Source organism: Artibeus jamaicensis, unplaced genomic scaffold (assembly GCF_021234435.1).
Source record: "Artibeus jamaicensis isolate MK-2021 breed Jamaican fruit bat unplaced genomic scaffold, CSHL_Jam_final contig_415, whole genome shotgun sequence".
NCBI lineage: Eukaryota > Metazoa > Chordata > Mammalia > Chiroptera > Phyllostomidae > Artibeus > Artibeus jamaicensis.
In genome coordinates this window covers 37,834,835-37,860,591 of record NW_026521823.1, presented here as the reverse complement: position 1 = coordinate 37,860,591, position 25,757 = coordinate 37,834,835, and the positions used below count along the sequence as shown (strand labels likewise).

Sequence of the window (25,757 nt, the reverse complement as noted above, 5' to 3'; positions counted from 1 at the left end):
AAACACACTACAAGGTACTTTTTAAAAAAATTTTAGAGAGGGGTAAGGAAGGGAGGAAGAGGGGGAGAGAAACATGGATTGGTTGCTTCTGGTATGTGCCCTGCCTGACTGGGCACCAAACCTGCAACCCAGGTGTGAACCCAGACCAAAAATCAAACTGGCAGCCTTTCTGTTTGCAGGCCATCTCCCAACCAACTGAGCTGCCCCAGCCAGGGCACATACGCTATCTTTAAAAAGAACTATACAAGGTCACTTAGAGTCGAGGTTCATACTATCCATGGGGAGATGGTCAAACTGGTCTTTAAGTATATTTCACAGTTGTCCCAGTGTCTAGGTGTATGTGTTCCTCTGCAGGGTCTAAGATACTCTCATTTTCCTTAATTCATCCTTTCCAGTTCATTCCCTAACTCAATGGGACACCACTCTGCTACTCAGACCGAAAAAGCAACTCATTAAAAATTAAAAATAAATGTACTTCTTCCTGTAAGGAATATTTCAGGGACAAGCATGAGTATTAATAGGCTATATGTCACAAGGATTTAATTTTATTTTCTACTTTGCTTTATAATTATGGGTAAATTACATTTTTAATGAATTTACTTGTCATGCTATAAATATCCCCTTTCGGACGTCCTGTGTGATGTGGTAGTTACTTCTCATAGGTAAATATATATACATAAATATAGATATTTGGCTGGAGAATACAGTGTCTACTTCTCAGACAGGGTTTTCTTATTTCTGCTTAAAATCAAACTGAGTTTCAAGGAGAAGAATACAAGCAACCCAATTTATTTAAATCAACAGTCAGCAAAATCATTTTGCCTGGATTATCTTTGATTTAAATAATGTTACTAAATGATACACACAGATCTGACAGAATGTGTATTTTCTGACATTCTCTGATGATAAGACAGATGTATAAATTTAAATCATTTCACTTGTTTAATTAGCAGTGACATTTTAGATTTAGGTCGACTGCATCTAAGTGTCACGCCATTTGTGAAACAATTTGCGCCATTCTAAAATTGTCGGTTATATGAAAATGCGCTTTCACCTCCCCCTTACCAAACACTAACTCAAAGCCTCAGGCGCCACTGCCTGATACGCGGCTTTGCCAGGCAGTTGCGGAAGCCTGCTTGCACCTTCCCACCAGACTAGCACCGAAGCCTACTGAGTGCTGGCCGTCATCTGTGGAGTTGGGCTTTAGGAGATGAGGGTCAGTGGGAGTGAGACATCGAGCCAGTTTTCTGAGAGCCTGGGTAATAAATCCAGACAAGCAAACACATGCCTGGAGTTGATCTTTTATTTTGCAAAGTGATCTACAGTTGAGACAGTTGGCCCTGGATGGATTTCCACCGAAAGGCATACACGTCAGGAACTTGGACCCGTGCCTTTGAAACCATGGGAAGCAAAACCCCACTGAGCATCTTGAAATGTTATCTTCTCACTTAGAATGGATGCATGGAAAGGCCAGTTATAAGATACAGTCTTTCCGCAGAAGATGCTCACATCTTTTTTTTATAGGAAACACGCTCTGAAAGAACTTTTCTAGATCATCACTGAAACCCCAAATCCTGCACCGACTCTTCTGCAGCAAGTCCCTAGCAGTCGCAGCCTCCCTAAGGAGCAAGGACCACAGAGAAGATCCCCAGGAGAAGGCACTAACGCCTTCCACACTGAGCCTGTGCCATGTACAGCCTACGTGTGAAGAAGCGAAATCCCATGCACATCAGCTTGAATGGCTCAGTGGGATTCAAAAATGACGGTGTGATCATCAAGTCAGACTTTGCAGCTACGCCGTCACTAGGGCCACCATCTAGAACACACTCTTCTTATTCACTGCTCGATAGCAAGAAGAGGAACAGACGCGGAACATCACGGGAAGGCGTGCCACTCCGAACACATTGCAGGACTGGATGACGCGGTACCCTTCACCGAACCTGGGGCCTTCGCACCACTCGCACTTGGATGCGCTGCAACGGAAGAAGCGTTGACCTTCAGTCAATGTCTGCTCCGGAAAAGACATTCGGTTGGTGCTATGCAAGACTCAAAGGAGTAGGAAGTGTGACCTTCATCATCATTGACCTTACCATCTAATTGAAGAGCTAAGACATACATACAAGTGAGCAAGTGAATGGTAAAAAAATAAAGGAGCCCTGACTGGTGTGGCTCAGTGGGTTGGGCGCTGTCCCGCAAACTGAAAGGTTGCTGGTTCAGTTCCTAGTCAGGCAACATCTGCAGAAACGAGTGTGTGTGTGTGTGTGTGTGTGTGTGTGTGTGTGTGTAGCGGGCTCTGAGTGTGTGTGTTCACAGTAAAACTGTCCTCTGAGCCTGTAGTGGAGGAAGGACATTTCAAATGCTTAATGGCACACTTTGGTTAAAAGGGCTTTGTGATTTGCTTACCCCTTTAGTAACAGTTGGATTTTCTCTGGGATCACATCATAATATTTATCTAGATCATGTTTTAGAAAGGCCAGCGAAGCAACTTGAGTAAGACTCTGTGGACTGTTCAAAGAGTTCTCTCTCCAAAGATAAGGATGAGTGAAGTTATTATCAAACTGGATTTTTTTCAGGCGAAGCTTCAGAATCCCAGGTGGAAAGGATGTCAAGTCATTTCCATCAACAAGCAACTGTCTGAGTGACCTGCAGATAAAGGGGCCACACTTTAAAAGGTGTCCATGCAATTTACAACACTGAACTGCCATTCTGCCCCTGTGCTCCCTAAAATTAGTATTATAAAACTCAGTGACAATAAAAGATAAGGGTGTAAGTACTTCCTCAGAATCAGAAGAATTAACTTAAAAAGCAACTGAACCAATATATCATTATGCAAAAAAGTTCATACGTGTGAATCGTAGAATTAAAGCATGTATTTTGGGTCTTGTGACATGTCATTACCATATTAAAAAATCACAAACAGCAGGATGATGACTGTTGCACCACATAGAATATACCACATGTGGCATAATGATACAAAGAAAGTTTATTTTCATAGACAAATTGAACGTCATTCCGTATTTTTTTATTTAAGCGCAATCAAAACAGTGAAATTAACACTATCAAAATGTGCTGTGTTGTATTTTGATTTTGCGTCACCTGAGTCCCCTCAGTTTTTACTGTGTCAGTTGCTTCTAATAAGCCTCCTTCCTTTATTCAGAGAGAACCTACATTACTGATTTTCTCATTTTTTGAAGCCTTGTGTTGATGTGTTTTCTGCAGTCACTTACCTCCTTTCTAACTGGTGCTGAAAAACAGTCAGAAAAGGATCTATTCACGAGAGACATAAAAACCAAATTGGAAGCTGATCCACCTTGTCGAAGAATTGCCTTACCATTTATCCGCCTACCAGAGCGGAACTGGGTGCACAGCACTCCAAACAAGTTTAAAAAAAAAAACAAACAAGACATAATCCTAAAAATAATTTGGTAAAGTTCCTGAAAATCAAGGTAATGAGAGAATCACAGTCGTTTTCAGATAAATAATAAAAACCACTTAAAGAGAGAAGGGAATGGAACTGGCCTCAGGCTGTGACTGGGGAAGCTGCAGGAGTGTGTGTGGTCGGAGGGGGACACGGCTAGCCCCGGGACATGGCCAGCCCCAGGACAAGCTGTGCTGCTTATGAGGCTGTGAGAGCTAAGTGCTGAATATAATCTTTTGATAAAAAGAATGACAAGAACCATGCTAAAGGGAATCCCAAACAAAGGTGCCTACACTGTCTCAGCAGAACAGGTAATTAGGTCAGAGGTGAATGCTACGAGGAGGAAAACAGGACAGGAGAGCGTTCCAGGTCCCCACTGCTGGTGGGGCGCCCGGTGAGGACAGCCTGGGTAGGAGGGGACAGCAGCTGTTGCCTTGCTTTTTATAAAAGAGTAAAAAAACATGTATTTATGAGTTTTGGGAAAGAAAAGGTAGCTATTAACAAACTGGGAAGCACTGTCAAGTTCCAAAATTAACAAGGAAGAAAAAAAGAAAAGTGATGTCCTAAAATTTTTAAATATATATATATATATATATATATATATATATATATGAAAAGGAGAAAGTAAATAAATAGTAAATACAAAGTAAAATGGAAGGCAAAAAATAAATATATCAGTCATAACAAATGGGAACAACTTCTATTCCTCTATTAAATACAAAGATTGCCATGTGGGAAATTAAATAATTGGTAGAAATATTAGAGAAAATTGGAGAAAAATTATCTAGTTTTATTGAAGATAATGTTGTGCTTCTTGAAAACCAATGACAATTTAGTAAAACTCAACTAAAACTGATAGATAAATAGATTTGCAAATTAATATAAAGAAATACATAGCTTCTCTGTATTCTGTACTGGCAATAGTCAACTAGAAATAAAACTTAAGAGAAAATATTACATTCCCAGGAGGAATACAATTATAAAATATTTAGAAAGGTTAGTAAGAAATATAGAGTACAGTGAGTCATAAATTCTTATAAAGAACATAAGATCTGAACAAATGAAAAAATATGTTTTAGGATGAAAAAATTTATCAGAAATATAAATTCAAAATTTGTGTGTAAACTCAAGACAATTCCAATTCAAACCCTAACATTGTGTTTGTGTGTTTCAGGTGAGGAGGGACTTGGAATCGCATCCAACATCTTAAAGGTCATGACCTACAGACAACAGGTAAGAGACTTTCACTGAAATCTAATCCTCCCGACAATTATTAAAAATGATTCTAAAGTAATAATCAAAATACTACAGTACTCACCTAGGATGACAGTAAACTTCGGAGACTTTTTAAAAATTCATGTGAGAAAGAAATGGAGCTTAGCATTAAAATTATATTGTGTGTTATTGGCATTTTTTATGTGTTTCCTTATAAAAAATAAAACTGACACCTACACACATGAAAAAATGGACAAAACAGCTTGTCATTTTATTAAGTGGACATCAGTATTGTCCTTTAAATAATTATTCATAATGTTATGTCCTAAAAATAATGTATACCAATCATTCAAGTTACATTTTGGTAAATGTTATGCTTTTACATATATTTTGTGGTTATTAAATAAATGAATGGTGTCAATCCTCCCCATCAAATTATCACTAAATAAACCCTTCAGGAGCAAATGATTTTGCGTGTACTTACTACTTTCAAAATACCTGAGTTTCTGGATTTCATTTGGAATAGCAGCAATACTATTGTAGGAAATATTAAGTTCCTCAAGATAGGGCAAGTAAAATAACCTTAAATAGAAAGAGAAAATGGATTGTAAAAATGGTTATCTATTTGTTGTAACTAGGCTGTTGTAATAAGGCTGTTTAAAGGTTTGTCAATCTTCTTTATCCTTTCAAGAAACCAGCTCTTGGTTTTATTGATATTTTGTATTTTTTAGATACTTATTTCTTCTATTTCAGCTCTGATCTTTATTACTTCCTTTCTCCTACTCGCTTTGGGCTTTGTTTTTCTTTTTCAAGTTCCTGTGAGTGTAATGTCAGATTGTTTATCTGAGATTTTTCTTGTTTCTTGACAGGCCTGTAATGCCATGAATTTCCCTCTTAAGACTGCTTTTGCTATATCCCATAGGTTTTGGGTTTTTGTGTTCTCATTTTTATTTGTTCAAGGTATCTTTTTATTTCTTTCTTGATCTCATTGTTAACCCACTCACTGTTTGGTGACATGTTATTTAGCCTGCACAACTTAGTGTGTTTTTCAGTTTTTTTCTTGTGATTGATTTCTAGTTTCATACCATTATGGTCACATCAGATGCTCAATATGATTTCAATCTTCTTAAATTTATTTAAACTTACTTTATATTTTAAAATGTGGTCCACCCTAGAAAACATTTCATGTGCAATATTTTGCTGCTTTGGTGTCAAATGCTCTGAAGATATCAACTAAATCCATTGGCTCTAGTGTGTCATTTAAGGCCACTGTTGTCCTTATCAAGTTCCTGACTGGAAGACCTCACCTCTTCCTGACTCCGGTGCTCTGAGCTTGGCTTGGGGTTGAGATCCCACGCTTCTCAGAGAGAACCTGCCCATGGGAGCATTTACAAGACCTTAGATATTGCAAAAACTAATTTCTTAGTTCACAGGTTAGGGAATTGAGGTCAACAACAATTAATTGCCATCTATGTAGCTGGTAGTATTATTTCTAACACAACAATGAAAGACAGGTCAGCTACTTGAAAAAGAATGAGAATTATTAAATAGCGAAAAAGTTGCTGGGGGCTTTCAAAGGGGGAGTTGATCCTGTCCTAAATCATAAGCTTTTTATTTCTATGTTTGTAACTTCAAACTATTAACCTTACCCAGGTGGAAGATTCAAAATCAAATTAAAGGCAATGTTGAAAACTCTCAGGAACTGAAGTTGTTGGATTTCAGAAGGGATTGCTTTGATAGGATTATTTCTCAGGATCAGTATTTGTAAATATTTCAGACAAAATATCTGAGGAACAGAAAAGAGAAACAAACATGAGTAGAATCATAAACTATGCAAATTTCTATTTGTTACATTTTATAAACCCTTTGACCCGGTGTAGCAGAATCAGTACAGTAACAATGAATTGTCTGTATCACACATCTCAAATACCTTTGGAAAGCTGTCAAAATGACTGACCAGCATGATGCGTGTGATATGTAAAATAGTGCAAACTACTGTATTCATATACTCTTGACTCAAGATTGGTCCTTTTCTAAATGGGAAACTGATCCTGTTCAACCAACCTGTGGTTTCATAAGACACAAATATGCAAAGAGTGAGGGAGGGAGGGGACACCTCCAGAACAAGACAAATAAATGGAATTGACCTTTGTAGTCGGTGGGGTGTCCGATATCCTAGCCAACTTGTTTCATTCTCCTATCATAGCAATTTCATATACACTGACTTTTCACATAAAATTTAAACATAAAATACGCCATTTAAATCTATGACCTCTGTTCGATTAATATATTTGTTGCTCTCTGGTGAATCATGAGAGGTCTCATGTCAGCTGATCTAAAATCAGAGGAATAGAGGGCGCTCGTCTTGCCATCAGAAGTGGAAGTCCTCCAGGTCTGTTTCTCCTTTTCAAGCTTGCTTGGGTCCTTTGCAGTCCCTAGCATTTCCTATGAACCCTATTATCAGCTTGTCAAATTCTATAAAAAAGGCAAGTTGTAATTTTCATAGGGATTGCAATGAATCTGTAAGTCAATTTGCGAGTATTGCCATTGTAAAAATATTAAGTCTTCAGAGCCATGAACGTGAGATGTTTTGGGATCTAAGTATGTTTCCTTTGATTTCTAACAATGTTCTGTAGTTTTCACAGCAAAACTTCTGCACTTTTGTTAAACTTACTCCTAAATATTTTTTTCATATAAATAAAATTTTTCTTAACTTATGGTCAGAATTGTTTACTGTTATTTTTTAGAACTACAATTGGGTTTTTGTATATTGATCTTGTACACTACAACACTGCTGAGCTCATTCTTTAGCTGTAACATAATTTTAGTGAATTCCTTAGGATTTCTATCCATAGGACATGTCATCTACAAGTAGACATTGCTGAACTTCCTTTTTCAATTTGGGCGCCTTTGATTTCTTTTTCTTGCCTTGCTGCCATGGCTAGAAAGTCCAGTACAATGTTGAATATAAAGTGGCAAGAGTAGACATCTTCATGCAGTTCCTGATCTTAGGGAAAAAACTGAAGCCTTTCACCATTAAATACCCTATAAGCTGTGGGTGTAGGTGGATGCTCTTTGTCAAGTTGAGGACAACCCTTTCTATTCCTAGATGTTGACTGTTTTGGTCATGAAAGAATGTTAACTTTTGTAAAACTTTTTTAGTCTCCATGGAGGTAACTGTATAGTCTTGTCCCCTTTATTAAAATGGTATATTGCATTGAGTGATTTTTGCATGTTTATCCAACCTTGCATTTCTGAGATAAATATAATTTTGATCGTGGCATAAAATCCTGCTTATGTGTTGTTTTGTTAGCATTTTGTTGAGGGTTTTTGCATCTATGTTTATGAGATATTGTTCTGTAGTTGCTTTTCTATCCATGGCTTTGTTTAGTTTTGGTATCAGTGTGTTACTGGTTTACTAGTTTGAATTGGGAAGTTTGTCTTTCTCTTCTATTTTTTGAGAAAGAGTTTGTAAACGGTTGGTGTTCATGCTTCTTGCGATGTTTGGCAGACTTCACCAATGAAACTATCTGGTCCTGGACTTTACTTTGTGGAAAGTTTTAAAATTGCTATTGAATGTTCTCCTTTTTATAGAGCCATTTAGATTTTCTATTTCTTCTTGAGTTGATTCTTTTCTCATTCTAGGTATGTGTTTATGTCATCAAAGTTATCTTGTTGGTTGGCTTACAGTGATTTGTAGTATTCTCTTAAACTCTTTTTTATTTCTGTGGGTTGGTAGTAATGCCCCCTCCTTCATTCCTAACTTTAGTAACTTGGGTCTTCTTTTACCTTGGTCAGTCTGTGTAAGTTTAGTAAATTCTCTTGATTTTTCAAAGTGTCAATTCTTGGCTTTGTTCATTTTTCTCTATTGTTTTTCTATTCTTAATTTCACTAATTTCTGTTCTAACTTTAATTATCTCCTTTATTTTTTCTCTAGGTTTAGTTTGCTGTTTTCAAAATAGTGGCTTAAGATAGAAGGGTTAGGCTATTGACTTTTCTTTTTAAATACAGATATTTATCCCATACATTTTGGTATGTTGTCTTTTTATTTTACTCATCTTAAAGTGTTTTCTAGTTCCCCCTTTGTTTTCCTAATTGAATCACTGGTTATTTAAGAATGTTTTGCTTAATTTATGTATATTTCCAAATGTCTTTTAGTTATTAATGTTTAAATACATTCTACTGTGGCCAAAAATGTACTTTCTATGAGTACAAAAATGTACTCAGTTGTTTTAAGTGTACTGAGATTTCCTTTGTGGCCTAACATATGGTCTGTCCTGGAAAATGTAAACTGGAGAATTATGTGTTCTGCTGCTATTGGTCGAAGTGTTCTGTACATGTCACTGTGTCACTGATGTCTAAGTGACGTACGGCGCTGCTCAAGTCCTCTGTTTCTTCGCTGATCTGCTGAGTTGTTCTATGCGTTATGAAGAGTGGGATACTGAGGTTTATAATGATGATTCTTGAAATTCTAATTTCTCCCATCAATTACTTGAGTTTTTCATATTCTGGGGATATATGTATATGTATATGTATATGAATGTGTGCATATATATACATATATTTTTTTCCATTTTTTAAATTTAATTATTGTTCAAGTACACTTTTCTGTATTTTACTCCCATCCCAGCCCACCCCCCCAGCAGTGCTCCCCACCTCCCTCCCATTTCCCCCCACCTTAGTTTTTGTCCATGTGTCCTTTATACTTGTTCCTGTGAATCCTTCCCCTTTTCCCCTGAAATTCCTTCCCCTCGCCCCTCTGATAGATTGACAAAATGTCCCTCTTTATCTCTAGCAATCTTTCTGTTTTAATGTCAATTTTGTCTGATATCAGTATAGTCACTACAGCTCTATGGTCGCTGTTTGCAGGACATAACTTTTTCCATGCTTCCACCTTTGACCCCTTTGTATTTTTTGATCTGAAGTGTATCTTCCATAGACAGTATGTCATTAGAACTTGATTTACATTCAGTCTGAAAATTTGTACCTTTGGATTATTTGATGTATTCACATTTAATACTGTTATTCATGGGATGGATTTACATTACCATTTTACATATAGTTTTCTATATCTCATATTCTATTTGCTCTTCCTTTACTGTCTTCACTCACATCAACTGAATATTTTCGCTAGTATAATATTTTAATTACTTTAATGATGTTTTACCATATTTTCTTGAGTTATTTTTGTTGCTCTTTTAGGGGTTATAACATACATCCTAACTTATCAGAATTGACTTCAGGTTTACACCAACCTAGTTCCAGTGAGACATGGAAATGTTCCTAAACCACTCTATTCCCTGTTCCTTTTTTTCACACTATAATTGTTGTATGTATTACACTCACACATGTTACAGACCCGAAAATTCATTATTGTTCTTTTGTATTGCTTATTTATACTTAAATACTTGTGCAGAGCTGATTTCAGAATTTAGAAATGCGCCAGAATCATGAAATAATGATCTCAGCGCTGGAGGCAAGGAGCTCGGGCAAGGAGCTCAGCGCTGCCACCGGGTAGAAGCCAGGTGCCCAGCCATATAAAACAAGGTGGATGCTGGATTCGGCCTGTGGGCCTTGTGTTTGCACCCTGTGATTCAGAAGAAAAGTTAAAATTAACATGAAGGAAAAAGTCCCCTATATTCCTTGGGAATTCTGGTCAATTTATCCTAGTCAAATTTACAAAATTATTGTTACATATTAGAAAAGAAAAAGTAACTCTTCAAGTGAAAATATATTACAGAGAAGTTACGGAAAATACATTTCTAATACTATAGTTTTGAAATTAAAAAGGAAGTCAATCAGCTAAAAATAAATTCACTGAAAGTCAATATTCTGGAAGTCAATTCACAAAACAACCGATCACCCAGGGACCAGTGAAGAATTGCAGAAAGACACAGGAAATATACCATCCTAATTACTCATAATGACCCATTTATTGAAAATGACAATGAATTAGTCCATCCCCACATGCGATTCTTCTCGATAAGGGTTAATATTATGCAGAATACCCTGCTTTGACCAATGATAACTAAAAGCCGTTACAGCATCACATTACCTGGCCACTAAACTTTGTTTCCAAAGCTTCCAATTTAGAATGTAAACACACAAAGATGTTTATTTTAGGTTTTATTCACAGTGAGGGGAATACATACATTATTTTATATACATTACGCAATTATATATTTGAGTGTCTGACTGTAACACAGTCTTTGAGGATTATGTCATGGGACTTCCCAAGAAAGATGTACTCTTTGTACTTCTGAAAATAAGCCTTTTTGGATGCAATCCAGAAGAGATTTACTTTATAGTAACTGCAGGGTATCATGTATCTATTTTGTATTATAATTATTATTCATAATAAAATTATTCTCATACATAGAGTAATAAAAATGGACTTACCTCTGTAGGAAAGGAACTGATATCATTAAATGATAAGTTAAGATATACCAATTGCAAAGCCAAACATGTTAAGTCTGGACAATTCAGGATAAAAAACCCCTGAAAGTGACAATGGAGAAAAGTTATGAACAACACACAAAATATTTTATACAAAGTTTAAAAATCTCATATCCTGAGCGACAGTGGTTACATAATACACTGATAAGGCTACACTCACCTTCCATTCATTCCCTTTAGTCTGCCAGGGTAATAATTCCTTACATATGTAAATGATTAAAACACTAGGGTTTATTGTGTGTAATCAGTATGGTGACGTGTGTCTGACAGGACTTCGGTTAATAACGGGCAAACATTTTACTGAGTGCTCACTGCCTGCTGGACTATAAATAATTAAATGTGCTTCCTATTTAGTTTTGTTTGTCACCCCCTGGGTTTTTTCATGTCTCTACTTCTCAGGCAGGACAGCAGGAAGCCAGGAAAATGCCCTGGCAAGTAGAGTGAGGACATTGAGACAGATGGCTGAGCAAGGTGGCCTCCACCAGCACTCGGACTTGCCTCCCTTGCAAGGACATTCCCTGAAGCATTAAGCAATGACTAGTGACCCCCCCCACACACCACCACCACCCAGGAGAGACAAGGATCCTGAAAGGACTCACCTGAAAAGGTGATGAATATTCATTCTATTGAGTTCCTCCCCTGAGAGATCCCCTAAAATTCCTGCCTTTCAGAAACAGATAAAAGCTCTTAAGGCAAAGGACCCAGTGCATGCACAGGGGCTCATACTCTCTCCCTTGCTTGCTCTCTCTCCACCCCAGTCTCTGGAGCAGGCTCCCACCTCTCCCTGCTCCTTTCCTCTGCTGTGTGTCTTTGCTTTTCCTTCTCCTAAGCTCTAAAGGTAACCAGGAGAACAGTTCACCCTGCGCTGACTCCCTAAACCTGTCTCCAAGGGCCCTTCTTACTCCTCTGTAACTTGTTTCCCGAGCTCCACAGACCAGCTGGCTTGCTTCTGCTGCTTTGTGACCCTCTTTTGAAGGGGCTAAGGCAGCCCCATCTAGACTCGACTCTTCCTCTTGCTTCCCAAGGGCCAGGGCAGCCACACTGAAGCTCACTGCTGTGGCTATAATCTTGCCTCACCTTTCTTAAGCCAGTACTTTGTTTCACTGTCCCCAGCATTAACGAGAGTACTCTCCAAATCACCTGGGCACATGTTGTGAAATCTTTCCTGCACAGAGTTAGGAACCGAGAGCCCACATTGCCACCACCATTTCTATTGGTTCTTTCTGTTATTTTGACATCTATATAAAAGTTCTTGCTTAAATACACCAATTTCTGAACGACAAGAACTTATGTCTCGTTATATACTAAATGTTTGTGTTCCTCCAAACTCCACACGTTGAAACCCTAACTCCCAATGTGATGTTTCTTAGAGGAGAGACTTTTGGGAGATAATTAGGGTTAGATGAGGCCTTCACGGTAGAGCCCTGACAAAGGGCAGAGCCCTTACTGAATAAGAGAGGACTGGAGCGCATGCGTGCATTCTCCTGCTCTCTCTCGCTCTCGCTCTCGCTCTCCCTGCTAGGTGACCGTACAGCAAGAAGAAAGACATGAACAAGAGAGCTTTCACTAGGAGCCAGATTAGCTAACACTTCAACCTTCAACTTTCTCATCACAATAACTTTAATAAATGTTGTTTAAGCCACTCGATCTATATGGTATACTGTTGTATTAGCCTGAATTGACTAAAATTTAATGGTGCCCCCAGTATATTTAATGCTCCAGGAAAACATCTGTTTTCTTAAGGACCGTTGAATCAGAAGGAAACAACTGAATGAACTGAGGAATGATAATGATGGAGGATCAGACCTAAGCTTGCAGTGAGGGGATATATTGTTGCCAATACGTTAGGCTATGGTATATACACTACGTAAGAATAAAGAGGTTCATGGCTAAAAAACCTTGGAATTAATGGTACTGGTTTCATGACTATGTGGGTAGTACACAAAAGCAGGCATTCTTTCTTCCTATTATTAATGTCCATTAACATCAATTTATAATTGTTATTTCATGTGCTTGTATTTTAAATAATATAGAAAATAAAAAGTTTTGCCAGCTAATAATTGAATAACATTGACACACACACATTTCTACCTTTACCAGAGTCCTTTACTTCTTGAGGCTTTGAATTGCTATCTAATGTCTAAAGTGCTCTTTCTGGCATTTCATATAAAGCAACACGAATAACAAACTCACTAAACCTTTGTTTTTCTGGGGAAACCTTGAATTCTCACTACTCTTCAAAGGGGAGCTTTGTGGGATGTAAAGTTCTTGGTGGACAGATTGCTTTTGCTTCACTACAAAAATGCCATCCCCATCCCATTCCGGCTTCTGTGGCTTCTGATGACAAACCGGCTATTGATTGGAGGATTCCTTGTACATGACAAATCACTCCCCTCTGGCCGCTTTCAAGATCCTCCCTGGCTTTTGACAGTTTCATTTTAATATATCTTAGTCAGACCTCTTTGAATTGATCCTTCTTGAAGTTGGATGAGCTTCTTGGATGCATAGATTTCTTTAATTACATTTGGGGAAGTTTGGGTCATTATTTCTTCAAAGACTCTCTTCCTTCTCCTCTCTCCCCTCTTTTTTGGGGACTCCATCATCTGTATGTAGGTGCACCTGATGATGGTGTCTCGCAGATTTCTTAAGCTCTGCTCTCTATTCTCCCTTTTTTTTCTTTCAGTTCACCATACTTGACGATTTCAATTGGCTTATCTCCCAGTTCTTTAATTCTTTCTTCTTGCTGGTCAAATCTACCATTTAAACATTCCAGCAAATTTTTCATTTCAGTAATTACATTTTTCAGCTCCAGAATTTATTTGTGGTTCCTCTTTGTAATTTTTATCTCTTTATTGATAATCTCTGATCACACAGCAGTCTCCTAGTACTTTTATTTGCCTTTTGCTCGTGATTTTCTTTATCAGTGTGAGTATATTTCAAAGTTGATTTGAAGTCTTTCTCTAGTAAGTCCAATGTCTGTGCTTCCTCAGACTGTTTTTGTCCTGTGAATTTGTTCTGTGAATGAGCCATATTTATCCTTCTTTGCCTACCTGATATTTATTTTGCTAAAAACTGGGCATTTTGAATATTACAGTGTGGTAGTTCTAAAAATCAAATTCTTTCCTCTTTTCAGGGTTTGGTTTTGTTGCATGCTGTGGGCTACAGCTGACGGTTTGTGTAGTGATGTTTCTAAATGACTTTTGCGAAGTCTGTATTCCTTTCTATGTGTTCTCTTTACAATCTCTGCTCCTTTAGCTTGTGTTCAGTTAATGTTTGGACAGAGATTTCTTTGAACACAAGAAAGAGAAAACAACACTTCCATCAGTGATTTTTTCAGGTTGGTTCTATGTGAGAACATCCCTTCAATGCTTGCCCAAGCCATTTAAAACTCTGCTTTAGCCTCTGCTTCCCACTCGAGCTGCACCTGCAGACCCACAGAGCTAAAAGCTAAGGTATTCTTGGTCTTTTCTGAGCACGCATCCCGCCCTGGACACGCACACGGCTTTCAACATTCCCAGTACACCCAGGCATTTTTGAATGTTTCAGTTTCCCAAAGGAATTCTCCCTGCAACTTCTCCTTTTTCTGCAATTTGTCATGGGCTTGAACTGATTTCAAAATAAAAATTAATGTAAAAGATTACAGACTTTCAGGCAAAGGGGTTCTAGGTTCAAACCCCAGTTCTGCCACTTGCTCGCTGTGTGGTCTTGTGCAAATTACTTTCACTGGGCCTCAGTGCTCTCATCTGTAAAATGGAGACTCCAGCATCTACTTGGATGGATTATAAGATTTTTCTCTTTCTTTCTTTCTCCCTCTCTTTCTTTCTTTTCTTTCTTTCTTTCTTTCTTTCTTTCTTTCTTTCTTTCTTTCTTTCTTTCTTTCTTTCTTTCTTTCTTTCTTTCTTTCTTTCTTTCTTTTTTCTTTCTTTCCTCTCTCTCTCTCTTTTCTTTCCTTCTTCTCTTTCTTTCTTTCTTTCTTTCTTTTTGCTGAATCCTAAGTTTTAAAGGTAACATTGGCTTTGCACATAGTTGGTGCTTAATAAATGGTAACTATTTTACTGTTATTTATACTGGACTTGCGTTCAGTAAAAAGCTGGCCTTGTGCCAGAATTGGCACAAAGGCTGAAGATTCTTTTTTTTTTTTTAAAGATTTTATTTATTTATCTTTAGAGGGGAAGGGAAGGAGAGAGGGAGAGAAACATCAATGTATGGTTGCCTTTCGTGCATCCCCTGCTGGGAACTGGCCTGCAGGGAACCTGCCTGCAACCCTGGCATGTGCCCTGACTGGGAATCGAACCGCGATTGTCTGGTTCGCAGGCCCGCGCTCAATCCACTGAGCTACACCAGCCAGGGCCTGAAGATTCTTGATAATTTAGAAAATGATGATTCTGAATCCCACTTTTTAAAAATCATATGAGATAATGAAACAAGTACTACTGGGTTGGCCAAAAAGTCCAAGTGATTTTTTTCCATAAGATAAAAAACATATTTTTCATTTTCACCGATAGCTTTATTCATTTGGATATTTTGAGTATGTCAGTTATCTCCCCGTGGCAGAACATTGATTGCTCTCAATTAATGTCTTGATTTCATCGCTATCAGCTTCAACTGGTCTGCCTGACCATGGGGCATCATCCTGTGAGAAATCTGCAGCAGCAGCCTGACTGGTGGAGCTCAGTGGATTGAGCACAGGCCTGCAAACCAAACAACCACAGTTCCATTCCCAGTCAGGGCACATGCTTGGGTTGCAGGCCAGTTCCCAGCAGGGGATGCACGAGAGGCAACCACACACTGATATTTTTCTCCTTCTCTTTCCCTCTCTCTAAAAACAAATAAGTAAAATCTTTAAAAAAAAGAAAGAGAGAGAAATCTCCAGCAGCAAACTTCGCAAACCACTTTTCACACATTAGATCAGTCATAGCACCTTCTCTATCCACTGCACAAAGCCTTTTTTGTTTCAGTTGTGTTTTTACTTTTCTTGAAATAATAAAGCGTAATATGTTGAAAATGTTATGTATTTTCTTCCATCTTCAATATTAAAAGGGCTACACAAAAGAATCACCAATTTTGCCCTGGCTGGTGTAGCTCAGTGGATCGATACCAGCCTGCAAACCAAAGGTTCACTGGTTCAATTCTCAGTCTAGGGCATATGCTTGGGTTGTAGGGCCAGGTTCCCAGTATGAGGCGTACAAGAGGCAACCACACACTGATGTTTCTCTCCCTTTCTTTCTCCCTTCCTTTCTCTCTAAAAATAAAATCTTTTAAAAAATTCAGCAATTTTGTTTTTTTTAAAAAAATGCACATTGCTATTACAGGTGTCACATACAATGTAATGAAATTGTTTTGAATGAAGTTAAAGACATCTAAGAACTACTAGAGCCATCTTATGGGGGAAAAAAACCCCAATTTTCAGCCAACCCAGTAGAGTTGCTTTGGACATGAGCATTTTAAAAACTGGGATGAAGGCGAACTGGGACAGGTGGGGTGAGAGATGCGACTTGAATGTGTTCCTGGGAAATCGCTGGTGCGACCAGGAAGATCCCTTTAATACTGTGCAAACTAAACTAAGTTAGAAAACCAAAAGCAAAAGTAATTTTCAATGCAACAAAAAACATACCATTAAATAGCTGTCCTACCTGGAGGTTCAGCGCATTCCTCCCATGTACCTGACAGTTGACCACAGCCAGGTTGGTCATGGCTTGTATGGTGTCATACTGTGTTGTTACCACAGTCTTATGGACCTCCCGGCGCTTAACTTGGGTCTCTGCTTCGTTTGGTCTTCTAGATTTAGTGAGACCTGCAGAAATGAAACTGCGTGAAAGCAGTGTCATCACTTAGAGTGAGACGCGAAAGGGACTTGTGACAACAGTGGTCACGATAAGTCGCTCACCTGTACCCACACTCTGGAGGAGACTCCCCATAACCTCCCCCACCCCGTCTCTGGTGGTTGTGTTGCCAAAGCGGGTGCTGTTGCTGTTGCTGTTCTTTTAAATGTGATACAGCACAACCGTCTTTCACGAAGAAAACCATGTGCTCATGTATTTCTGCCTCAGTAATTTGGACGCCATTAATCTCAGTCTTTATATACAATATATAAAAACATTTTAAAATCTTTTACTATGAATTACATAAACAACTTCTTGCTTCACAAAACTAATAAAGGACATCATGTAAGTGTAACTCGAGATAGAAATTACCTCCCAAGGAACAACCTCAGCCTTTTCCTAACATTACCTAGATGCACGATCCCAATGCCTAATGTAATTCAGCTCTTCTCTCACTTTCGAGACTTCCACACCAGAAATGAAAAAAGAAGGGAACCAAGCGAGTCAGGACTGAGCCAAACCGAGATCACCTAAATTGACTTCATTGTGTTCCTGCGCACTTCGCTTTCCATCAGAAACAGCCCGGGCTGGCGCGGGAGCACAGGAGCAGCTGGGAAAAAGTAGAGGGTGACCTGCGAAGGGACTCTCATCAGACCGTCATCAGATTTTTCAGCGGAAACCCTGCCACTAGGAGAGAGTAGAATCAAGCATTGAAATGATCGAAAGAGAGAAATAACTGGCCAGGAGAATACATCCAGCCGAGTTACCCTTCAGGCGTGACGGGGACGTGGACATTTACAGACACATAGCAGCGGAGGGAGTTTCCTCCGAGAAGAGCCCGGTTACAAGGTAATACTGAAGGGTGTTGTCTGTCTGTAACAAAAAGACAGAAAGATACAAAACTGTGAGCAAGACGACTAACAGATAGAGCAGGAAATTACACCTCTTGTTCAGAATAGGGGTCACACACTTCAATATAAGTTAAAGGAGGTAAGAACATTTTTAAAAAGAGAAGACCGTAGTGACTACAATTTAGAAATGAACTCACAGCATGAAAAGAGATCATTTGTGGCCACAAAGGCCTAACAGAGGAGGCAGTAAAAACGGATTTTACATGGGTGAATCGGAGAACAGGGACCGCGGTGTACATGAAGCTTTCTTTCACATAAGCTCAGTGATAACCACCGAAAAATCTAAAACAAAAACACACAACCTAACAAAAGAGGAAAGAGAGGACACGTCACCGAAGACCACCAACTGAAACAAACAAACTCCAGGGGAAGAAACAGTGAAGACAGAGCAGTGCCAGAAAACAAGGATGAAACGGAAACCCTGGTGCACGGGCAGAACCAGCCAAGGCACAGAGTGGTGGGCCGAGTCGCGGGACGAAACCCAGCTCTATGCCCCTTCGGGAGACACATCTCAGCTCCAAAGACACACGCAGAACAAAGTGACGGGGACGGGGTGGGGGACGACACTCCCAGAAAACAGCATCCAGAGAATTGCAGGTGTGGCCGTATTTATATCTGACGAAAGAGACTTCAAGATAACAAAGGTCACGAGAGAGAAAGATGGACATTTTGTGATGATACAGGAGACACTACCTCAAGAAGAAATAACACTTCCATATCACATGCACCCAACATGGGGGCCCGAAATGTATAAAGCACCTAACGGAACTGAAGGGAGAAACTAACAGAAACACAGTCGTAGTGGGGGCCCATACGCAGACCATCCGAACAGGAAAGTCAACGAGGAAATGTGGCTCTCACGTGACACATGAGACCTGAAGGGCAAGATCGACATCACAGAGCTGTTCAGCCCGGAACACCAGGGCGTACTCTTTCTTCTAGGTCACAAGGACGTTCTCAAGGACACAGACGATATGCTGACCACGAATCCAACCTCGACATATTTAAGAAGATGCAAATCATAGCAAGCATATTGCTTTGGCATGACCTCTGAGCATAATGCTTTGAAATTGGAAATCAAATGGAAACAAAAATAAAAGGGGTGGGGGTAAAACCCACAAATAAGTGTAGATAAAACAATACACTACTAAATAACGACTGGGTCAAAGGAGAAATTTAAGAAAAGATGAAGAAGATACATAAAGACAGATGAGAGTGAGAATAGGACACATCAGACTTTGGGAGGATACTCAACAGCGGTGATAAGAGGGCTGGTTATACCACTACAGCCCTACCTCTAGGAACAAGAAAAGTCTTCAATATACAACCAAGCATATTTAACAAATAAACTTTCATTTCTTTCTGCCAAGTAGCTGAGGCCAAAACAGGGGCTGCTCCACGGCATGTCTGTCTGCCCCACCCAGATGAAGAACACTACAGCTTTTATGTTCCCAGCCTCGGTACCAAGTTTGGTTTATAGTCAACACTTAAAACACAGCTGCTGAGTAAATGGCACCAGGAACTGAAAACGAGGTGAGACATGGTGTGAATCACACACACATATACAAAAACACACACAACCGTGAATACTTTTAGAGAGAGATCGTCTTACATACAGCTTTTTATAAGAATGGCATAAGCCTAGCATTTACCTTCATGCAGGACTAGCGAGCTTTGAACATCTTCTGTGAACAGATTTTCAGCTTCTATTCTCCGAGTTTCTAGGGGAAAAAAAAGAAGAAGAAACGGGACAACCTTTGGACACTTGTGAAAGTTCACATGGAGGTTCTTATGGTTTCCTTATCATTGTTCACCTTTTAATGAATTGGAATCATCCACATAATTTGCCCATAGAGACATGTATTAGAATGAACATTCTAGACTTCATCCAGCTTACCTTACGAACGATTGTTCTTTCTCACTGCTCACTCTAATATAGATATTAGGTTCTCTGGTCCTCTCAACTCCTTTTTCTGGCGCCCACCGCCACCACGTGGGTGGAGTGCCCAGCTGGGCCCTAGCAGACCTGCAAGGTCAGAACTTTCGTCCTGCACTGGCCCAGGTGTTAAATCTACAGGCTAAGAGCCCCTTCACCACCCCACTCAGCAGACTTAAGGGGGACGCCCCTTGCTTGCCCACTTCTCCCTTCCCTTGGCTCTGCTCGACCCTGTTATCACAGACCGTGGCATATACCTATTTCAGACTGTCTTCGAGGTTTTCTCGGTAAAACTGGTGGCGGTATGGAAAGAACACCAGGAAAATGAGTAATATCCAGTAGCACCGCCGTACTTGGTTGTAAATGACCAAACCACCGGCTTTGTGCTTGCACAGGCATAATTCTTGGGAGAGGGATTGGCCGTATCACACTCATATCTATGAGAGGGTGCTTAAAAGTGTAGGCCCTGCTCTTTGCCACAGGTAACTCCATGAGGCGGATGTCCTCGGGTGTGGTGGGGGTGACTGGGGGAGGGGCAATGATAGGTTTGGAGAACGTGGAGGAGAAAATCAGGATGTCTTTTAGCATGTCGTCGACAGAAGTCTTTTTTATTTTTGATGGCTCTCCTTTTGGTTTCCTTGATCTTTTCCACTGCTTGGCTCTCTTCCCAAAAACTCGAGTGGAAGCTGATGGACAACTCGGGAAAAACACACAACCAGTGGCCGTGTCTGGAACGCGCCAACGATCGAGCTTCGGTTTGGGGGGTCCTGGGACAGGAGTCGCTCTTTTCTGTACACGATCATCCAAAGAGAGATTCTGGACACCGATGGAGGTTTGAAATGGCTCTCTTGAGACAGTATCAGGAAAACTAGTTTTATCTCTTTCACCTTGAGTAAACTTTGCCAGTGGTATCTCAGTTTTATCAGTCGTGGCTAAACCAGAAAAAGAATAAAATAGCACAATTAGATTAAATTTATCAAGAGGTCAGGAACAGAACTATAATGTCTTACCATTCATAGCTTTTCTTTATTCACTCACCCCCTCACCTTCTGAAATATTTCTGTATTTGCTTACTCAGCTGTGAGAACTTTTATTAAGTTTGGACAAATACCTGGAGAAGTGAAGAGGCGAACCTGTATTAGATTTACGAAGGTAGAGAACCTACTCTTGGAAAAATGGAATTGATGGCAAGAAGAGTAGATTATAAAAGAGATTTTTGAACAGTTCCCACTAAAACTCTGGCAGTATGGATGGGGGAAAATGATTTTGATGAATGGTTGCTATTTATCATCGTCTCTTCCTTATTTGATACTACTTGAGCAAGGATTATCTTTCTTCTCAATGCCAGATGTCAAGACAGCTGTGTCTTTTGAACATGGTAACATTCTGACACTGACTACAAGGTACCACAAGTTCACTGAGGTCACAGCAGTTAGCACTGTTTTCTCTTAGGTCCAGAAAATGCACCGTGCCTACATTCTTAGGTACATCACTGTATCTCAAGTACGTTTTCTTTCCTATGTGACAGAATGTTAAATGACAGTTGTTTTCTGTTGTCTTGTCTCATCTGACTACAATAAATGATGGGGACCTCTATATGCTGATGAGGAGGTAACAGATTCTGGAAGACAAGACTTGCGAAGAGATGGCCAAATAAGTGTAACTCACCTACCTGCTGTCTACACACAAGAGGTGGCTAGAGATTGATCTGGTTCAGGGAGAGGATTTTTCCTGATTGACGCTATTGGAATGCTGTGCTTCCCCAATCTTTCCTTCCCCGTGGTGGGTGGAGGAAGCTAACTTCCCCCCACCGCAACCTAAGTGAGGGGGAATTTGCAGGAAACCATTACTAGAGAACAGGAGTATATGCCACCAGGACATAATAACATCTCACCAGACCCCTACCCACCTCTCCTACTGATATCTACAGAGTAGCAAAATGTATTGGCTCACCCAGTGTTGTGTCCAGACAGGAAGAAGGCAAGAGCATCCTTGAAATTCCTTGGCCTGTTTCCTGGTGTTTCGGGAGGATGCAGAGATTGTTACCTGATCATCACCTTATCCCTAAACTCTTGGGCTCTTTGTCACTCCTAACTCCTCCACCTACTGAGGAGCCAGAATCTAGGACTCTGAGGACAGAAGTTCAGAGCACGAGGTGGAAGAACATCACGTGTTGGTCACTCCCCACCATCCTGTGGTTTAGAGTAAAGACGAGGATTGGACATCAATGATCTAATGAAGTGCTGCTGTTTCAGGAAAGAAAGATAAGGTCCACTGGCCAAACGACTTGCTAAAGCCGTAGGCTGCAACAGTGTTGGAGCTGAGACCAAAACCGATACCCCTGGACACCCGTTCGAGGGCATCTGGCAGTATGCCGGGTGGCTGCCGGTCAGTAATTGTGGGCCAAGTACTCCAAACCTCGTAACAGTTACAGCTACTGAGCAGTTTTATGGTTGATAAAGTGCTTTCACTCGAGCTATTTATTGCACGTTAACCTTCTCTCACAGTTAAGTGGTCAAAACCCCAGATTTTCCCTTCCGATTCTCATTGCCATCATCCTAGTCTTCGTCAACGGAACTTTCCCCTTGACTTTCTGATCTAGCTTCAGAGTGTTCTCTTCAAATTAGCTGAATCTTATTAACGACAATTCAGATGTATTAGTTTGGTTAAAAACAAATCTGTGAGAGCTGGATCCATTTCTCTTAGCCTCGCTGTGTGATGAGCCACTACTTTGCAACGCGAGGGCTCACCTACTCTCGTTACCACTGATATGGCTCATTGATAACTTCGTCTCCTATTGTGATCAAACTGTGTGGAACACCTTTTCTTACTAACTACTTGAAATCATTCTTTTCTTTCAAAGTTTACCTTAAACCTTATGCAATCAATCATGCTTGATTAATGCAACCCACACTTACCGTTCTTGTTAATTAATTCAACAACCATGCAACACCTACCATGTGCCAGTTGTACACACAGTGCTGAGGCTACAGTGACACAGAGCTACCCTTACCACGATCAAAGACCTCACGACGAAGTACAAAAACTAGGCAGTAAACAGTTACACTGGAGAATGATAAGTGTCCAGCAGGGATAACTATGGGATACTATGGAAGCATAAATGAAGGCACTCTGACTAGGTGAGGAGAGAGGTACTTAGGGAAATCTTCCCAATGAGGATGATATGTCATCTCAATTCTGTATCTCCTTTTTTTGGGGGGAGGGTGGGTTGGGACACAGGTCCCCATGATTTTTCTTTTCTTTTTTTCTGATATATTGAATTTCTACTTTTCCAATAGACTCCTCCTTGCCACCAGAAACAACATGGGTCTCTTCTATAAATAAACATATTTCATTCCACTTTTACTAATTCTTCAAGTCTTAGGCCAAGTTCCATTCTTGCCCCCACACTTTTTCACATCTGTGAACTACTACCACCCGCACTATTAACTGGACATGCATTTTATGCTGATCTGTACTCTATTTAAGGTTCTCATTTTATGTGCATCTCACCTTTAAAGGCTAGTTAAGGGTCTTGAAAGGTCCTAACAGGCAGGGACCAGATCATCTTTGTCCCCAATTCCCTATGACATTTTGCACTGTATGCAAATTGTGGATATTTATGTCAGAGTTTTACTTGTGTTTAAATATTCATTTTTATAAACTGCCTTTCAGTCGTTTTAAGTGTTCGACAGATATTTGGAACACTTGCTACATCCAAAGCACTCTGCCAAGAGCCTTTGGAGACACAGGATCACCAATAGTCAAGGTCATAGGATCTCCAAGCTACCGAAAGCAGAAGATCCCCTCTCCCCCAAAAGTTATCCTGCCCAAAATGGCAATACTGAGAAATTCAGTACTGGAGAATAAACTTCAATCAAAAGATGAAAGGAAAAACTACAACGAAAGAACCAAATCGGTAGTGAGCAGTAAATTTACATAACGGTGGGTATTACTCTTACGGAATATTTTGTAAATGGAGAAAAGTGTAGAAATGTAGTAATGACATAACAAGAGTTAGTAGGGAAAGTGGGAGAGAAAATTTGTGGTAGTTAGTATAGGGTAAGTTAGTATAAAATAAGTATTATATTAAAGATGTTGGTTTAAACACCTTTAGTAGCCATGGATCAGAAGATAATAAGTTAACATTGTAAATCAAGTTAGAGACTAGGCATATGTTAACAATGTAAATGTCAACACTAAAATAATTAATACAATCAGTGAAAATCGGGTATCGGAGGAACCCAAAAATGGGAAAGAAGCTACATGCTAATTTTGTCATTGCTTGTAAGCAAGGAGTCCACAGATACCATAGATGGGATAAGGGGGTTCAGGGTATTCTGTGCAGTGGCAGTTATATAAGTGGCCCACATTTGCCCTGGCTGCTGTAGCTCAGAGGATTGAGCTCGGGCTGTGAACCAAAAGGGCACCAGTTCAATTCCCAGTCAGGGCACAGGCCTGGGTTGCAGGCCAGGTTCCCAGTGTGGGCCATGTGAGAGGCAACCACACACTGATGTTTCTCTCCCTCTCTTTCTCCCTCCCTTCTCCTCTCTCTAACTAAATAAATAAAATCTTTTTTTTTAAAGCAGCCCATGATTTACTTATAGCATTTATCACAGGGCAATTTTACAGTTACACATATGGTTGCCTGATCCCCCCGGAGGGGAACCAGTGAGGAGGACTGGCCGCGACTGTTCTGCCCACTGTCTCCTCAGTCTTAGCCCTGTGCTCAGAAATAGTCCATGTTATCTGCGGCCAGTCTGTTCTATAAAGTGCCAAGTGAACACTGAGCTATCCAACACTGAGCTATCCAACGCTGAGCCTTGGGTATCAACATTACTGACAACCAATCTGCACAGAATCTTGTTTTACGTGCATTTCTATTTTAAAGACACCTTCTTTAACACATACTGTTGGTTCATTACCACTGAACTCATGGCCAACAACACTACAACTCAGGCCTTCCAAGCTTGTCTAACACACAGATGTTTCTCTCCGAGGCATATTGCAGCCGTCCTGTGCTTCAGGAGAGTAGACAGCACCTCAGCATTGTGCTTGGGGCCATTTTAGGCAGCAAAATCACCCACAAAAAGCACAGATTAAAAAACCATGGCACTAAATAGACTGGAGAAAGGGCAGTTGCTCTCAGTAGGAGAGCAGGAATGAGGAGGCGGATCCCAGCCCGTCCCACCTGAGCTGGGAACACGTGTTCTCGCGCTCGGAGCACATAGGCAATGACTGGGAGGAACCGCATACACACCCCTGCACCCCTCTCCTGCACGCAGTCACACCTAAGGTCAAAGAAGTGAGAAAAGTTCTCTGTGCTGCCCTGCATTGCTCTCTTCGTGGCATCTCGTTGGGTTAAAAAGACAAAGTGCAGAACGGTACTGATCCGAAGGTTACAAATCAGTGTTAGCAGTTAGGAAAGTTCGTATCTACGGAGCCCACAGATAATGAGAATCGCCTGTACTTGTAGCATTAAATCAGATGCTATCAACTTACAACAAGCATTTGGCAGGGGCTGCTTACTCGTGTCTTTAACTGCTGTGATTCTGAGTTGGGCAGGTTGAGAACTTTCTAGGAAAAGTAGTTAACGACGTTGCTGATTGACATACATACCCGGACGGACTTTCTTATCTACAGGCAATTTAGGGAGCTTTGGAGGTAAAGGTCTTCGAAGAAGAAGTAGTTGCGGGTGGTTTTGCATCTTTATTAACTGTAAGTTGTTTCTCACAACTATTAAGACTTGAAAAGCTTTTGAATGCGTTCGAATTGTGGCTGAAAACTAATTCATTCGAATCTAGATTACATCTTAATGAAAATCATTCCGTGTTAATACGATGCTGAAACCAAGCAGAATTCCTATAAGAAGAAAAAGAGGGTAAGAATGTAAGTTTTTAAAACTTCTATAGAGAATCTAGGTAAAAAATGTAGATTGATAATGAATACAGAATTTTAAAATATATACCAATAATTCTAAAATTTCCCTTGTTAGCAAA

At 40.0% G+C, this 25,757-nt stretch overlaps 1 protein-coding gene across 1 annotated transcript; it reads right to left on the bottom strand.

Moving 5' to 3' along the window:
- Positions 1-1,816: 1,816 nt before the first annotated feature.
- LRRC63 (leucine rich repeat containing 63) lies at positions 1,817-25,465 on the bottom strand. The gene is made up of 9 exons (XM_053665469.1): positions 25,378-25,465; positions 20,016-20,690; positions 19,475-19,543; positions 16,723-16,883; positions 11,033-11,131; positions 6,283-6,419; positions 5,132-5,215; positions 2,404-2,643; positions 1,817-1,973 (listed from the first exon to the last, which is right to left on the bottom strand). Exons 1-9 carry the CDS (start codon positions 25,463-25,465, stop codon positions 1,817-1,819), a joined length of 1,710 nt encoding a protein of 569 aa, XP_053521444.1.
- Between the last annotated feature and the right edge of the window lie 292 nt (positions 25,466-25,757).

Excerpts from the sequence above, each read along its gene's own strand:
- LRRC63 (XM_053665469.1), bottom strand. The coding sequence starts at position 25,465 with ATGCAAAACCACCCGCAACTACTTCTTCTTCGAAGACCTTTACCTCCA. Across the intron at positions 19,544-20,015 it reads TCGAAGACAGTCTGAAATAG|AAACTCGGAGAATAGAAGCT; the intron begins GTATATGCCACG and ends TTTTTCCCCTAG. Across the intron at positions 6,420-11,032 it reads TCAGTTCCTTTCCTACAGAG|ATATTTTGTCTGAAATATTT; the intron begins GTAAGTCCATTT and ends TCTGTTCCTCAG.